The sequence below is a fragment of the Plectropomus leopardus genome, chromosome 8, assembly GCF_026936395.1.
Source record: "Plectropomus leopardus strain MGB_pleo_1.0 chromosome 8, ASM2693639v1, whole genome shotgun sequence".
Classification (NCBI taxonomy): Eukaryota; Metazoa; Chordata; class Actinopteri; order Perciformes; family Serranidae; genus Plectropomus; species Plectropomus leopardus.
In genome coordinates this window covers 36,165,620-36,183,599 of record NC_142183.1, presented here as the reverse complement: position 1 = coordinate 36,183,599, position 17,980 = coordinate 36,165,620, and the positions used below count along the sequence as shown (strand labels likewise).

At 38.6% G+C, this 17,980-nt stretch overlaps 1 protein-coding gene, 3 non-coding genes and 1 pseudogene across 5 annotated transcripts in view; 3 read left to right on the top strand and 2 right to left on the bottom strand.

The window, feature by feature from the left end:
• The first annotated feature begins 452 nt into the window (after positions 1 to 452).
• On the top strand, positions 453 to 534 carry trnaf-aaa (transfer RNA phenylalanine (anticodon AAA)). The gene has a single exon. It is a non-coding gene; the product is annotated as a tRNA-Phe (tRNA).
• Positions 535 to 1,927: 1,393 nt separating this feature from the next.
• trnal-aag (transfer RNA leucine (anticodon AAG)) lies at positions 1,928 to 2,009 on the top strand. Its single transcript has one exon. It is a non-coding gene; the product is annotated as a tRNA-Leu (tRNA).
• Positions 2,010 to 2,690: 681 nt separating this feature from the next.
• Positions 2,691 to 2,762, top strand: trnam-cau (transfer RNA methionine (anticodon CAU)). Its single transcript has one exon. It is a non-coding gene; the product is annotated as a tRNA-Met (tRNA).
• Positions 2,763 to 5,310: 2,548 nt separating this feature from the next.
• On the bottom strand, positions 5,311 to 10,213 carry LOC148188992 (uncharacterized; annotated as a pseudogene). Its single transcript, XR_015777150.1, has 6 exons — positions 10,162 to 10,213; positions 8,568 to 8,743; positions 8,048 to 8,100; positions 7,891 to 7,946; positions 7,011 to 7,436; positions 5,311 to 6,927 (listed from the first exon to the last, which is right to left on the bottom strand). The product of XR_015777150.1 is annotated as an uncharacterized LOC148188992 (transcript).
• A 2,599-nt stretch (positions 10,214 to 12,812) lies between these two features.
• Positions 12,813 to 17,980, bottom strand: part of enpp6 (ectonucleotide pyrophosphatase/phosphodiesterase 6) — a 30,510-nt gene continuing 25,342 nt past the window's right edge. Inside the window, exons 6-8 of the mRNA XM_042493664.2 lie at positions 17,188 to 17,325; positions 16,305 to 16,428; positions 12,813 to 14,932 (exon numbers count right to left, since the gene is read on the bottom strand). Of these exons, the coding sequence (XP_042349598.2) occupies positions 14,727 to 14,932; positions 16,305 to 16,428; positions 17,188 to 17,325 (468 nt within the window). The 3' untranslated portion in view covers positions 12,813 to 14,726. The remainder of the gene's footprint in view (positions 14,933 to 16,304; positions 16,429 to 17,187; positions 17,326 to 17,980) is intronic.

The following is a 17,980-nucleotide window of genomic DNA, read 5'->3' as shown; positions in this document are numbered from 1 at the left end:
TTTTCCGTAGTTCCTCTCATGTTTAGGTGTGCGCTCACAATCGACTCATTGTGTCTACTGCAAGTGAGTTCAATGCTTGCCTTCATCCATGCTTGCCATCTTTCAAATGACTGAGCATTCATTGCCGTTAGTGTTTATGGGTTGTCTTCTGTCTACACTGAAAAAAGTAGACATGTTGAAGATTAAACGAGCAAACTTTGACAATCACTGGAAAAGGGGTAACAAGAAGGTCCACTGAATGATTATCTTTCCAACGACTGCACTGGTTAACTGTGTTTCACAAAGGTTCCCAAGGATTCATACAACATTGAACCAAACTTGCTTGGAACAAGTTTGGTAAAGGTATTTAGCTAGTGGCACTGTTGAAGGAGCAATAATCATCGCTAGTTGACCAACTTGTCTAAAATTTGTCAAGCACCACAATCAGCAAAGAAGGAGGAGCCTGTTGATAAGGTAGTGTGGCCGGGTGGTCTAAGGCGCTGGATTAAAGTTCCAGTCTCTATGGAGGCATGGGTTTAAATCCCACCACTGCCATTTGACAATGTGCCAGCACGGATAAGTAACTTTGTACACAGTAAATGCTTTGACTCAGCTGGATGTCTCTATCCTCTCCATCCATCAACATGCTGCAAGGTTTTCAGATGACTAAACATCCTTGGCGACAGTTTGTGTGAAAATGTGATTCCTCCCTTAAAGCGGACAACGTCAAGGCTCTTTTGGGCATTGGCAAGAAAACTTTAAAGGTCCACCAAATGCTCTACATTGAGACTGGTAAGCTCCCAAAATCTCACAAGTTCCCAAAAATTCCCACAACATAGTGCCACATATTTCCAGGCCCCTCGGCCTGGATTGATGAGCACCACAGAGCAGAGTGGCGCAGCGAGGCGTGCTGGGCCCATAACCCAGAGGTCGATGGATCGAAACCATCCTCTGCTAATTGTGAACCCTTTGGAGGAGCTGGATGTCTCTGTCCCTGCCATACTCTCAGATGATGTAGGATTCATTGTCACAAGTATCTAATGTAAGTCTTGTCCCTTTGTTCAGAAGAATGTTACAACTTATTCAGGGAATTGGGAAAATCATTGCAAAGAAAGTCAAAACAAGATGTCCACAAGATCTGCATGTACATCCCCTTTGCGTCTCCGTTGCATCCACAGTCACTGAGTGACACTTTGCAGACACGTGAGATTCAAACAAGGTCAAGTGTTAAATGTTGCTGTCAAAGCTGATTATTTGAAGGTATTTAGATGGCAGCACTGTTGAAGGAGCAATAATCATCGCCAGTTGACAAATTTGTCTAAAATTTGTCAAGCACAAGGATCAGCACACCAGGAGGGATCCTTTTAAATGAGGTATTGGGGCCGAGTGGTCTTAGTCGCTGGATTTAGGCTCCAGTCTCTATGGAGGCGTGGATTCAATCCCATCACTGCCATCATTGTGGCAGGACTTGTCTTCAAAAATCTTGTAAGGAAAAACAATCCTGTTTTCCATAGTTCCTCTCATGTTGAGGTGTGCACTCACAATCAACTCATTGTATCTGCTGCACAGCAAGTAAGTTCAATGCATGCCTTCATCCATGCTCCCCTTGCCATCTTTCAAATGACCGAGCATTCATTGCCATTAGTGTTTGTGGGTTGTCTTCTGTCTACATTGAAAAAGTAGACATGTTTAAGAGTAAACGAGCAAAACTGGAAAAGGGGTAACAAGAAGGTCTACTGAATGATCATCTTTCCAACTACTGCACTGGTTAACAGTGTTTCACAAAGGTTCCCAAGGATTCACACAACATTGAACCAAACTTGCTTGGACCATGCTTGGCATTTAGATGGTAGCGCTGCTGAAGGAGCAAAAATCATTGCCAGTTGATCAACTTGTCTAAGATTTGTCAAGCACCACGATCAGCAAAGAAGGAGGAGCCTGTTGATAAGGTAGTGTGGCCGAGTGGTCTAAGGCGCTGGATTAAGGTTCCAGTCTCTATGGAGGCGTGGGTTCAAATCCCACCACTGCCATTTGACAATGTGCAAGCAGGACAAACCAACCCAGAGACATCGTTAGTGACAAGACAAGTGTGGGAGAAATAATGTGACTGCTACCCTTGGCTGAAGCGGACAACCTCAAGTTGGCAGGAAAACTTGAAAGACTTACGGTCAAAGCTGATTATTTGAAGGTATTTAGATGGCAGCACTGTTGAAGGAGCAATAATCATTGCCCGTTGAGAAACTTGTCTCAATTTTGTCAAGCACCACGATCGGCACAGAAGGAGGGGTCTGATAATAAGGCAGTGTGGCTGAATGGTCGAGGGCGCTGGAGTAAGGCTTCAGTCTCTTTGGAGGTAAGTGATCTAATACTACCACTGCCATTTGACAATATGCTAGGACGAGTAAGGAACTTTGTAAACAGTAAATGCCTTGACTAAGCCGGATGTCTCTATCCTCTCCATCCATCTACATGCTGCAAGGTTTTCAGATGACTTAACATCCTTTGTGACCAGTCTGAGATAAAATGTGATTCCCCTTTGGCTTAAGTGGACAACCTCAAGGACCTTTTTTGGAATAGGGGGAAAAACTTGAAAGGGTCACCAAATGCTCTATGTTGAGACTGGTAAGCTTCCAAAATCTTAGTTACCACAAGTTCCAACAGATTCCCGCGAAACTGCCATTGATTTTCAAACCCCTCGATCTGAAGCACTGAGCAGAGTGGCGCAGCGGAAGCGTGCTGGGCCCATAACCCAGAGGTCGATGGATCGAAACCATCCTCTGCTATCTGTGAATCGTTTGGAGCCGAAGGATGTCTCTGTTCCAGCCATGCTATCAGATGATGCAGCCTTCATTGTGACAGGTGTCTGGAGTAGGTCTTGGCCCCTTGTTGCAAAGACAAACATGTTTAAACTTATTGAGGGAATTGGGAAACTCACGAGAAATAAAGTCAAAACAAGATGCGCACAAGTTCTGAATGTAAATCCCTTGTACTTCTCCATTGCGTCCACAATCACTGAGCAAAGTGCTACTTTGCAGACACTTGGGATTCACACAGCGTCAACTGTTAAATGTTGCTAAAAAACAACAACGCTGTTCTCCATAGTTCCTCTCATGTTGAGGTGTGCCCTCATCATCAACTCATTGTATCTACTGCACAGTAAGTAAGTTCAATGCTTGCCTTCATCAGCTCCCCCTTGCCATATTTCAAATGACTATGCATTCATTGCCTTAAGTGTTTGTGGGTTGTCTTCTGTCTACATTGTAAAAGTGGACATGTTCAAGATTAAAGAAATAAGTTTGGACAATCACTGAAAAATGGGGCAACAAGAAGGGCCAAACTTGCTTGGACCATTACTGGAGTTTGGTGGATCAAAACCATAGATGTTTGTTTGTATGTATTTTTATGATTATGCATCCTCCATAGTTAGTTCGAGACTCTCTGTTTACCTCAAGGAAGACCTGCTAATATATGGTGAAGTCTTATTGTCTGTGAGTCATGCTTGACCATGGATACCTGAGCTGCACCAGTGCAAGTAAATTTAGCAACACAAATACATGTCTCATTCCTCAAAAGAAGTCTTGTACTTGACATGTTAGTAATTAATACCTACCATCTACCTCACAGCATTGTATATATACTATTGCCTTTCTATGTGATCGGTGTCAGCCAGCTTTGTATGTCAGTTATTCTTTGTTTAATCTTGTCTCTGTCTGGGCTGACCAGAGCACTCGTCTTTGTTGTACTTGTCCTCATTTTTTGTTGTAATTGTAATTTTAATTGTATACTCATACTTTTACTCATATTAAACGTGTGATGATTGAAGCTTCAACAGGTGTCTCCATCCCTCAGAAGTCATGACAGAAAACTCATACTATCAATGTTGAAGGCCATTGCTTTGAAAGGCAAGCAGAGTGGTACAGTGGAAACGTCCTGCGCCCACAACCCAGAGGTCGATGGATCGAAAGTGTCCTCTGCTAACTGTGATTCCTTTCAAGCTGCAGGATATCTCTGTACCTGCCATGCTATCAGATGATGCAGCATTCATTGTCACAAGTGTCTACTGTAAGTCTCTTCCCTTTGTTGCGAAGATGGACATGTTAAAACTTATTGAGGGAATTGGGAAAATCACTACTAAGAAAATCAAAACAAGATGTCTACAAGTTCTGGATGTAAACCCCCTCTGCTTCTCCATTGCGTCCACAGTCACTGAGGGAAGTGCTACTTTGCAGACACTTGTGTCACTTTTGATTCACACAAGGTCAAGTGTTAAATGTTGCTGTTAAGAATGTTGCTGATTATTTGAAGGTTTCAGATGAAATGAACCAGAAATTAATCATGAAATGATTTATTTTTTCCTTGGAAACTAATGTGATTTACTGTACATATACTTATTTTTCAATAGAATAACTTATTAATGTGTAGTTATTCTTTTTTTTCTTCTCCCACCTTCCTAAGGAATCAGAATATTCAGTGCCAAGGGCTTTTGCGTGACTTGTGAAGTGGATCTTCCAATCACTGACCTTCCCTGACCCTGAAACGACACACGTCCATCAGATACCAACTCCAACATGTACCAGATCAAGCAATGCTTTCTTAAAGCTTAAAACAAGTTTCTATTTTCTGTTTCACAGTATGGTGGGGGTTTTTTTATCGAAGTGTAAATTATATACTATGTTAATGTTACTGAATGCTTTCACCATTATAATCACTCTTGTGTTTTCTTCACAAATTGTCATTAAAAATATCAACTTTTATATCAGCTTTGTTTGAAAAATACTTTTTAAATATGTATTAATAAGTAAGAACATGTACAGCAAATACAACTTATATTATCTTTTTAAACAACTACTTACCATAAACACAGAATATAATAAATCTTCGAAATACAGTTAAGACTACAAATTTTTTAAAAAAAATGTATACTAATTTCTTATACAACTTAAGTAGTAAACAGAATATGAAAAACTAAGAAATATTAAGATTTCAAATATAAATGTCAAACTATAAACAGCAAACACAGAAAAAATATTTAAAGACTTACAAATTCTATTAACACACATGTAAATCATAAACTATTAACAGTAAACAGAAAAAAACATTTAAAAACTTACAAATAATATAAAGACTTTGAATATAAATGTCAAACTATTAACAGTAAATACAGAATATATAAAAACTTACAAATAGAAATCCTTAAAATGTAAATATTAAACTGTTAACAGCAAACAGAAAACTATATAAAAATGTATAAATATAAAGACATCAAATGTAAATATTAAAATATGAACAGTATATAAAGAAAAATATATAAAAACAAACAAATAAAATAAAGCTTTCAAATATAAATGAACTTCTTAACTGTGAACATAGAAAAATAAAAATAACAAAATAAAAATAACATTAAGACTGCAAATGTAAATATTAAACTATTAACAGTGAATACAGAATATATAAAAACATTCAAATAAAAAAAGATTTAAAGTAGAGAACAATTTATCAATACTTTGATATTTTAAACTATATACAATATTTAAAACTATTTACAATACAACTATTATTTACAAGAGCTAATTATTTACAAGAGCTTATTTACTATGCATTTTACAGGATTGTTTATACAATTTCCTCCTCATTTCCTCAAACCACTGGGCTTTAGTTAGAGACTCAAAGTTGGGGTAATACACTCTTCCACGGTACCAGCTGTGTCCAGTTTCAGCCATACGTAACCGGCCACACTTTTTACAAGTGTTTTCCTCAACAGTTTGCCTATGTGGCCTCTTTTGAGTGGCTCCAGCTTCCTCTGTGGTGGCAGCACTGGGTTGAGCGTTGGTGCCCTGAACCACTGACATAGGCAGAACCACTGGGATGAGACGTACGGCTGGGGTTTGGGGTGTAACAAAGGGTCCTGGTGCTGGGGGTGCGACAAATAAAGGTCCCTTTGGCATGATTTGATGCCGCACAACAGAAGCTGTCTGCCTTTGTCATGCCTGACCAGCTGTGCTCTCAAGAAGCCGGTAATGATGCTCTTGCCGAGCTGGCATGGGTGCAGCAGGGAGCATCCTTGCCTCCTGAAGAGGCTCTGCAGACACAGGGAGGGCTGGAGGACACAGGGCCCACAGTGCACTACTTGCACCTAACATGCAGCAGGTGGCGCTTTCCACACCAGGGGTATTGAGGGATTTTTTGGTGTTCTAGACTGTCCACTCAAAAGTCTCTCCTGGTGGCATGTGGCAAAAACCACATGCTGCTTGCCACCCTCATCCAGGTTATGCCACAGAGCGATGATTGTGCTCGCCTGCTGGTTGGTGAGACAGAGAGACCATCAGGTACTGACCTAGTCTGTCCATGTGCTGGTAGCCAGGAATGTTCTGTACATCAACAGCCTATGCAAATGAGGAAAACGTTTAGAAAAGAATAATGTAAAACTTTTATTGACAATGGCTTTACGTACATGATTGATGAAGTGGATTTAATAAAAAAAATGTCAAGTATGTACTCAAAAATAATCAAGACCAGGCTCATATCTATATGTCTATAGATTCTAAATTGATCACACTGACAATACAGGCAGTAGTTAATAATATTAGTAGCCTATTTAAGAAAACAAAACTATGAAAGTTTAACTTTTTTGGTCGAATCCATTTTTACAATGGTGCCATACATTGAAGTTATCCTGGCATTGATATAATTCAGCCTTGTTAAAATGTCCTGACTGTAAATGGACAGGAGCCACTTCACGCTTGGCATCACAGCAGACTCTGGAAGCTCAGGGAACACCATCAGCAACAGCCTGGGGCGTTGGAGGAAGTCGGCACAGTCTGTGGTGTATCTCGCCACAGCAGCCACTCCTCTGTGTGATTTTCCTTCAGCTGCTTTACAACTCGTGTTAGGCTATTGCCCAGGCCTTTCTCACGCAAAAGCCAGATCACCCAGATGTCACACGCGAACCTTGGTCGAAGACAGATATTGCAGTAAGTATATTTAGCATTATGTCATTTGACAATGCAGGAGAGAAAAGAGATTTTACTCACTTTTGTGTGGGAATGAACCTAAATCCAGATCTTTGAGCCAAGTCCAGTTGCTTCAGGACAGTCTGGCTCCAGGACACATGGGTGGATGTACATCTGGTGCTGACAAGAGTCTCTGTCACCATATTCTAGATCCTATCCACATCCGCCGTGTTCACTTGTGCAGCCCCACTCCTGCGAGTTGGTGCTGATCACAGGCAGGACCAACTCACAGGACAGACCACCTTTATTTTCCACAACTTGTAGGGCATCCATACAAGAAGTGGGTGGACAAAACAATGGCCTGGAGCAGGAGCCTGGTGGTAAAGGTTGCTGGGGTGCAGTGGAAAGTACAGAGCTTCAGGTTGTCTTTAAGCTCCAGTTTTCCCTTGGGCCCCACCTTCAGAACTGTCTTCAAAATCCATTTGGGGTCTTCAGGTGGCAAGCTCTCTGACCATAAAAGGGGCAGCTGAGTTGCTTAAGCTTCAGGGGTCTCTGTCCTGGACTCAGCAGTCTTTGCAAAAACAAAAACATGAATAAACATTTGTAATACAGCTAAAAGACAACGCAGTATGAACTTTTGTTAAATTACTTAACAACACAGTAGCATTAACTGCTGCGGGACTGACGACAGGCACTGAAGCTTGGGCAACTGTTTGCGGTGCTGAAGTCTGTAAAAGCATACCAAGGAATATACGAACATTTGTTAAACATTCAAAGCATTTATTACACAATAAAACCATAAGTTATTATTTTATACAGCAGCTCTATGTGAAACACTATTATTTAGCATTAAAGTGTCACTTCTGTCAGAGTGGCTTATAATACTCTTAATAATCTTGGGGGAAATAATGTAATATTACAAATACTTTGACTGTATTCAAAATGTGAATGACATCATTACTAACTGAGACAGAAGTTCTTGGAGGCAAACTAATGAACCACACTTGCTCCTGTTGGCTGCAGTTCCGTGACAGAGAAGGTAAATCACAAATGAATCTCTGTACAACTATGCAAACATACAAAGAATGTTAAATAACTAGTTTAATAACTAGTGTTACCTTTTGGGTGTGGAATCTGCACATACAGTGCTTGCTTGGCCAAACTTTTCAATCTAAAAATAATAATTGTACATATGATAAATGAAACATGAATCAAATCATTTTTTTGTTTGTAGTCAGAGATCTGACGTAAATGATTTGCTTATTACATGTTTATTAACTCATAGAAGCTGTTGTAGAGAAACACTGGACTTGACTTAGACAACAGGAAAACAAATGAACTAAAAATATACCAAAACATTTATATTGTACAATAATGAGGTAAATCAAAGTATTGAAGGAAATTAACCAACAGAACACACACATTGCGGCTGCTGTACAATAAAAAAGGCTTAAATTGTTTTTTAAAAAAACACTCTAATTAGAGACTGTTTTCTCCTCCCTGGCTCAGGTGGGTCTCTTTATGGAGACTTTGGATGGGAGCCTAACCATTTACTGTATTTTATAAAAGATCTCATGAGATAAAATATATATTGAGAATTAATAAATACAATATATTACAGCATTCATATACTCGTACCGTTTGATATAGCTCATACCACCTCTTCTGCCTGGGAGCTGGCCTGTTGCCTTCACTTGTGGGCCAGGCCTCAGTGCTGGCAAACTTCGGCAGACGAGACATCCATTCTGAGTCACTCACTGCCTTGTGGGATTTTGATTTTGAGGAGGTTGCCTTTGAATCAAAATCAGAATCACCTTAATTAATCAGTAAAGTCTTACAGTACATACACATAATGGACAGCAAAGAACAACAAAGCTGGACAAATAAAGGTATAGAACAGTCATGACTACTATGATAAATCATGTAAAAGAATAGAGGTTTATATAAATGTTTTTTTATAAGCTTATATAAAAAGCACCAATGACTGTCAATAAAAACAGAACAGATAAACTGTCAATGTACAATGTAACTGTTCTGTTAGTTGTAAACTATAAATTAGTATAAGAAGTATGATAAATACTTCTTATACTGGATATGCATGGACTGCATGTTATTGCATGTGAAGTATTTGCATGTGTAGATGTCTATATACTGTACATACATCATGCAGGATTTAAATTGACAGTGACAGATGATATCCACAGTGAAAAAAATTGTCTGTCATAGGCTATAATGGGACCAGCGGCTGTTTTGGTGGCACAGAAGCATAATAACTTATTAATCCACATATATTAGCATGACACTTATGTCATCCCCTCTCGTAGCGTTTATAAAGGAGGCAGCCTTTACAACGCCATTAGCACCGACCAGCTGTAATACTGTAACTTCACAAAGCAAACATAAGCAATTATTTATGTGATTGTGTAATGTTAATTACTAAATGATCACCATGAAATGATAATATAGGTGAAAACTAATAAATCGTGGCACTTGACCTATGTTAGACATCAGTTATTACAGTGTGATGTTAGCTAACTATCTTAGCATAAACTTCGTGGTGTAACAGATATGAAATGCTAACTTTACGTGACATTATTATATTATTCAGGTTTTAGGTGTGAATTTAATATATTGGGTGGAAATATTCTGCTTCACAGTCAAAACAACAGCGTTCCTTGAAACACTGTATTTATCGGATGTTTGCTAATGAGGCAGTGTTTACAACATAACGTCAGCCAAAACATTGATATGAAACCACACTGAACTTGTTAAATTACTTAGATACACAAAGTTATGTCATATACAGCACTGTAGTAAATGTATAAATACTCACCATATTGCTGGAGTTGACATAAATGACAACTGTATCGATATCGCTGCCTCCCAGATTGCGTTGCTTTCACACACTCTTTCACCCTGTCAATCACTCCAACAACCCCCCACAGAATCAACTAATTGTATCTGCTGCACAGCAAGTAAGTTCAGTGCTTGCCTTCATCCACGCTCCCCTTGCCATCTTTCAAATGACTAAGCATTCATTGCCAGTGTTTGTGGGTTGTCTTCCGTCTACGCTGAAAAAGTGGACATTTTCAAGATTGAAGGAATAAAGTGGGACAATCACTGGAAAAGGGGGTAACAAGGTCCACCAAATCTTTTTTTTTCAACTTCTGCACTGGTTAACTATGTTTCACAAAGTTTCCCAAGGATTCATACAATATTGAACCATACTTGCTTGGACCACTACTGGGGCTTGGTGGATCAAAACCATAGATGTTGAAGGCCATTGATTTGAAAGGCAAGCAGAGTTGCGCGTTGGAAGCGTGCTGGGCCCATAACCCAGAGGTAGATGGATCGAAACTGTCCTCTGCTAACTGTGAATCCTTTGGAACAGCAGGATGTCTCTGTCCCTGCCAGGCTGTCAGATGATGCAGCTTTCATTGTCTAAAGTAAGTCTTGTCCCTTTGTTGTGAAGATGAAGGACTTGGGAAAATCACTATAAAGAAAGTCACTACAAGATGCCCATAAGTTGTGGATGTAAACCCCTTCTGCTTCTCCATTGTGTCCACAGTCACTTTTGATTCACAAAATGTCAGGTGTTAAATGTTGCTGTTAAGTCTGATTATTTGAATGTTTTTAGATAGCAGCACTGTTGAAGGAGCAATAATCATTGCCAGTTGACCAACTTGTCTAAAATTTGTCAAGCACCAGGATAAGAACAGAAGGAGGGATCCGATATTAGTGTAGTGTGGCCGAGTGTCCTAAGGCACTGAAGTAAGGCTTCAGTCTCTATGGAGGTAAGTGATCTAATACTAACACTGCTATTTGACAATGTGCGAGCACGAGTAAGTAACTTTGTAAACATTAAAAGCGTTGACTCAGCTGGATGTCTCTATCCTCTCCATCCATCTACATGCTGCAAGGTTTTCAGATGACTTAACATCCTTTGTGACCAGTCTGTGAGATAAAATGTGATTCCCCCTTTGGCTAAAGCAGACAACCTCAAAGACCTTTTTGGGAATTGGCAAGAAAACTTGAAGGTCCACCAAATGCTCTACGTTAAGACTGGTGAGCTCCCAAAATCTTGGTTCCCACATGTTCCCACAGATTCCCAAAACACAGTGCTACATATTTTCAAGCCCCTGAATGTCAACCATTGAGCAGAGTGGCGCAGAGGAAGCATGATGGGCCCATAACGCAAAGGTCAATGGATTGAAACCATCCTCTGCTATCTGTGAATCTTCTGGAGCAGCAGGATGACTCTGTCCCTGCCATGCTATAGATGATGTAGCATTCATTGTCACAAGTGTCTAAAGTAAGTCTTGTCAATTTGAATCACTAGAAGGAAAGTCACCACAAGGTCAAGTGTCAAATGCTGCTATAAGGGCTGATTACTTGAAGGTATCTAGATGGCAGAACTGTCTAAGGAGCAATAATCATGGTCAGGTGTGACTAACTTGTCAAAAATTTTTCAAGCATAGTGTTCCTAGGCACTGGATTTAGACTCCAGTCTCTATGGAGGCGTGTGTTCAAATCCCACCACTGGCATTATTTCAGGACTTGGCTTCAAGAATATTGAAGGGAAATAAGCACTCCTTTTCTCCATAGTTCCTCTCATGTTGACTTGTACACTCAGAATCAACTCATTGTATTGACTTCACAGCAGGTAGGTTCAATGTTTGCCTTTGTGTCATCAAAGAATTTATGAAAACGTCACCGTATAGTATTTCATCTAAAAAGTCATGAAAACATCATAGTATAGTATGTTGTTAAAAAACTGATAAAAATGTAACACTATAGTATGTCATTAAAAAACTGACAACATCATCATATTATAGTATGTCGTTCAAAAATTGACAAAAAACATCATGGTATCACTTGTCATCAGAAAATTGATGAAAACTTCATTGAATAGTATGTCATTCAAAAATTCATAAAAATGTCATACTATAGTATGTCATCTAAAAATTGATAACAACCATCATAGTTTAGTATGTTGTTGAGAAAAATGATCAAAACGTCACAGTATAGTATGTTGTTCATAAATTGATAAAAACGTAAAACCTTAGCATGTTGTTCCAAACGTGAAAAAATTTAATACTATAGTATGATGTCCAAAACAGCAAATAAAATCACAGTATTGTATGTTGTCCAAAATAGTAGCAAAATGTCATAGTATACTGTAGTTTGTCATCCAAAATAGCATAAACATGTCATACTACAGTATGCAATCCAAAAAAACATTAAATCTCACAGTATATGTCACCCAAAACAGCACCAAAACGTTAGAGTATAATAGCTTGTCAAAAACAGCACCAGAATGTTATAGTATAGTATGCCATCCCAAACAGCATAGAAATGTAATAGTATAGTATGTTGTAAGTGTAGTATATATACAAAGTAGTAGCACAAAGTCATAGTATAGTATGTCATGCAAAATAATATAAAAAAAGTCATAGTATAGTATGTCATCCTAAGTAAAAAATATAGTATGCCATTCAAAAAAGCTTAAAGATGTCAGTATTTTGTTCAAAATAGCACCTAAATGTTCTACCATAATATGTCATCTGTATAGCACGTCATTGAAAATAGCAAAAACATTATAGTGTGTTATCCAAAATAGCACAGTATTAGACATAGTTGTGTGTTTACATTTTTTGTTTGTTTTCCATGTTAAATAAAATAAAAAGCAGTAGACATATTGTGGTCCACATTAAAGGTGGTAGTTATTCAGATTCCGCTGTGATCCTGTTGTTTGTTTGTTTCAATTCCATGTTTTGTATCTCTTTACATTAAATAAAACATCAAAAACAAAAAAAAGTTGAATTAACCTAGCCTGGTTTAAAAAAATCAAAAAACAAAACGAATTAATTTGTGATGACACAGTTTCCAAATCAAAGCAAATTTATTTGAGTAGCGCTTTTCACAAGACATGTGTGATCCAGGGTCTTATCGATCCGGTACAAAGACATGATTCACTGAATTAAAGCTCCAGCTTCACTGTCATTATTTGGTACAGAATGGAAGGAAGTTGTAGCCAGATCAACATTAGCATGGCAGTTAGAATGATCCACCATACAGTGTAAATCACAAGATTTTAAAACTGCACAAGCATAAAAAGGAAGATTAAACCCTACATTAATTGTGTTTTGCCAATTTATAAAAACGTTTGCATCCATTATTCCTCCTATTATATACATATTCTTGCTGTTAAACAAATCAAAATGCTTCATTCTTAAATTATTCATTTTAAATATGCAGGGGTTTTGTTTCTTTCCATCGCTCTTTTCTGGAGAAAATGTGATCTTAGAACAAAAAATGGCAATATAAGAATGAGAACGTTTACAATTGTTTCAAGCCTACAAATACCCAGAAATCAGATATGCTTTATAGTACGGCTCTGTATCATTTTCTGTTACATTTTTGGGAAAGTTTTGTGGAAAAAAGGATGTAATTTGGAAATACTTACAGGTTTAACACTTAAAATTAAAATTCAGTGATTTCTGTTAACTGGTAGTGTGACCTGGACAGCTTTAGTCAGAGAGCAGCAGGTCAGCCCAACATTTGTCTAAAGGCGGGCACACAGTCTAACAGATATAGAGATCAATGTTTAAAATAATTCCTAAATAATTAATGCTCACAAGTATTTAAACCTATGAACCCACAAAAAAATTGGTGTAGTTTCTTCAAAAACATGTGAAAAGGTCATGAGCAACTTGGTGAGAAATGTTCTGGAATGCAGGGAAAAATGTCTAGGGAAAAGGAGAAAATATGGGAAATAATTCTAAAAAATATTATGTATGTAAAATAATTTTTTGAAAAGCTAGGGTGAAAAAAGCTAGTGAAAATTATATTTAAAATGATCATAATTACATATTTAGAATTATTAATTTTTTTTAAAAACTAAAAACTAAAACTCTTGCTAATCTGGGTCATTTCTTTTTTTGTTGATAATTTCCGTCTTCCTATGTTTTTAAAAGAAATTGAGCCAGTTTGCTCAGGTTTCAAAGGGTTAATGACAATGCTGAGTTTAAATGGAGCAGTTCTTTCAAGAAATTCCTATTTTACCTGTGAAGTCAAAAAAGCTAGTTGTTTCAAGTTTGAAATGAATAGCCCAAAATCAGATTTTACTGGCCAAGTATGTGAACAAATACAAGGAAAATCTATATCTGTAATAAACTATAAAGCACCAGAAACTCTGAACACATGCATTAGTGAATACAAATCCTTCTGACATGCTGTATCTCCAACCTCTCATTTTTCATAAGAATGGTAGAGAAACTGCATTAATGTAAAATTCAATCCAATTTAGTTATTTTCTGGACTTTTCAGGTATGCACTACTTCAGACATCAGCACACTGATGAGACGGAGAAGATGAGATGATGAGATGGAGACCCGCAGAAGAATGACAATGTTAGTTTTGGCCTCTTAAGGATCCAGAATGGAAGTCCTCTATAAGTAAATAGACTCTACTTGTAAAGCACTTTTCTAGTGTTATTGACCACTCAAAGCACTTTCACATTACATTGTCACATTCACCCATTCACACACTGGTGGCCGAGGCTACTGCACAAGGTGCTGCCGTGTTAAGGGTATGTAGGATTCTTTTCCCCGGTCCATTACAGGATTTGGGATGAGATCACTGAAAACTCTCCACGCCCTTTAAAGCTTCAAGTTCTTGGTCCTCGAGGATGCTCTTACCATTTCAAGGTTTCGATACATTGACCGATTACGTGGTTTAATGCTCTATGTCTTTCTAGCACATTGTTTCTAGCTACCATCAGAAGCCATAAATACTTTAGTCCCACAGTGCAAGCAGTATTCCTAACAAACACATACAGCAGAGGGCTGTGGGCTGGGATGGACCATCAGACCCATTCAGGAAGTACTCTACCCGAGACCAGGACCCATTATTGGGCAACGGTTTCACTCCCAGCGTCCGGCACATTACATTGTAGACGTCCACCGCTCGAATTGGACCTGCCCGAAAGTTTCGCTTGAAGTCTGGATGAAATGAAAACATAATTAGATATACATCTCAAATCAGTATCCTGATATAACAATTTACAATATTTAAACTAGATGTCAAGCTGAAAGAGCAGCAATACATGTCATTGCTCCTGCATGGTTCACACTGTCTGTCTGCCTCAAAAAACACCCAGGACTCAGCCCAGCTTGGGTCCTGGGTCATCTCTAGATTACTAGGAACAAACTCACTGTAGCATCTTAACACTGGCATGGCACAACCTGCTTTAGATACACAGGGTGTAGTTACTATGGACAGACAGCTACGGTGGCCTTAAAGGTTAAAACACAACCATCGAAGAAACCCAACATTTCAGAAAAGATGAATTAAAAAACCTCTCACAAAATGTAATAAAACAAGACATTTTAAGAAACACATTTCATAGAACGGTATTTCATAACACATAACATTTCACAAAAAAACAGAATCTAAAATTTAAAATTAAAATTTAATTTTGAAAAAATTAAAAAACAGGACAAAATCACAAAACACATCATGTGATAGAACAGTATATCACAAAACATAGCATCCTTTCACAAAATACATTGGGAGTTCACAAAACACAACATTTCATAAAACACAGCATTTGGTGAGACTCTAAACTACAACAGGTAGGACAGGACAGTACTGGACAATGATTTTTGATCCATGATTGGATGCTCTGTACTTCTGTTTTTGGATTAAGCAGACTGGAAGCCTTTTGGCACATTACTGCCTCTCACAGATTCAGGATTATGACATAAAATACAACTTTATTTTTCCTGAGGGAAATTGCTGGTTTTAAGTGGCACAACTCTGAATGGTAAACCTTATTATTTTCACTCTTTTCATTGGCACTTCGCCCAGTTTGTTTTGCAAGTGCTGCACAGCATTTTCCCTCTGAATATATATTTATTTTTGATTTTACTGTATACTCCCAACTTGTAGGAGCTAGCAATGTGCTGCAGAGCATCCAGCCTGCCAGAAAAGAGTGATTACTTCCCTTAGTCGCAGATTAGCAGTTAGGGTGTCAGATCAGCAACCAGTAATCACTGTCCAATACGGACTGACCTACTCTTGTTTGAGTCTCACCAAGTGTTGTGTTGTGTGAAATGTTGTTTTCTGTGAAATGTATTTTGAAAAATGGTGTTTTGTGAAATGTTTTGTAAAACGGTTGTGTTCTGTGAACTGTTGTATTTTTGAAAATGTTTTGTGAAGTGTATTTTCTTAAATGTTGTGTTCTGTGAAATGTGTTTTGTGAAACGATGGTGTGATTGAACTCTCAGAGCCACTGTAGATAGCATTGTAATTCAGGCTGTTTAAGGTTTAAACAGGTTTAAAATAGTGTTTAAATTATGACTTGTTTGTTACCAGGTCCCATCGCCAAGAAAAAGCCTCTCATGTCGATGAACTCATTGTCGTAACCATGCCAACCATTTTGCCATGCTGAGGGCTCTCCGGAGTCATTTTTCCAGTATGGGAGTTTTTCCTTGTTCTGGGCGCACACACAGACACACAGACACACACGCACACACACAGAACTATTATAACTATAGACAGGACAATGTAGGCATTAAGGTTTTATGGATTTTTGATGGCTGCAACAAAATCAAACTACTTGTGATCCAGAACAAACAGCTGTGTAACACAGTACACGGCACAGTTGGCTTTCTGCATATGGAAGTTATATGGTTGAGAAAATGTAGTGCCCTGTGTGACTGTAACTACATGCAATGTCCACATAGACTGAAACTGATTTTTCAGGTAGGCCTAAATTAAATAGAAATGCTGAGCTTTGGGGTGGTAGTCCTGTCCAGGAAGCATGATGACCGCCAGCTACTGTATGTAATACACTAAGTAACTCTTACAGCCCCACTTCAAAAAAGCCTGACTCGCTTTACCCACCTTACTCACCCAGAATAACTTTAACTTTTAACTAGGCAGCTTAGATGGAAAGTCACGGAGGTGTTCATTAGCATGAAAAAGTTTACTGTTTACAGTTAGCTCCATGGCAACTAATCAGATGTGATTTGCTAATGCGGACTAATTGTCAGAAAGTAGTTGTGGAAAGTTTAGAGCTAGAATGTCTTGATAAATAGTCAGAAAGCCTTGGAATAAACACAGATTCCCCCCTCCCGTCTCAGTGTGTGTTCACTTCACATGCAGTTTGATGGAGTTAAAAACATGAGCAGATGAGGAGCAGCAGACTTCATCATAGTAAATTTGTTGATGCTTGTGAAATGTGACGTGGTACCTCAGTGATGAACCAGCCGGGCTCAGCCACCAGTGTCAGGGGGGAAACAAACTTCCCTCCTTTGAAATGGAAACGCTCAGGGATCTCCTGTCTGGCATAGACACGCATGTTAGGCACCTGGGACAATGCAGCATATACCTGGCATAACACACACACACGTACACACAGACATGCATTAACAGTGTTAACTCAGTTGTTTAAATATCAACCTTTTTTAATAACAATGCATCAAACTTTCCCTTGAGGATTTTGTGATGATGTGAATGAAAAAATTTATGTGAATTCAGACCATTCTTGAGGATTGTGCACAGCCTTGCAACTTTGTCAAATCAACGCAACTTTGACTCATTTTATAGAACAACTGTGCACAGGCTGGGCTAAATGGATCCAACAGATATTGGACTTTCATGTGGGAGTCCATGGTTTGCTTCCTGTCTGAATGTGATCATTTTTCTACACCTTACCATTTGTGCCTGTTGCCTTATCCTAAGCATGTGCGTTTGTTGAAGTCGCCGTCATGTCTTTTTGTTGCCTACACATAACCACGGGCAGCGTAATCCCACCATGTGCTTGTGTTGACATCACACCAGCGACATCCCAGAACGTCAGCAGATGCAGAAGGATATTTAGAGTGTAATATGTAGACATGGAAGTCCACTGCAAAGTGGCAGCATGTGATGACTTGGGATGCAATCGTGCTGTATATCCCTCTAAATCCTAGACACTGGACCTTTAAGGAGTCAACTCTCCGTTCCCTCCGACTCCCTGTGATGGCTGTGAGATTGTATGTCAG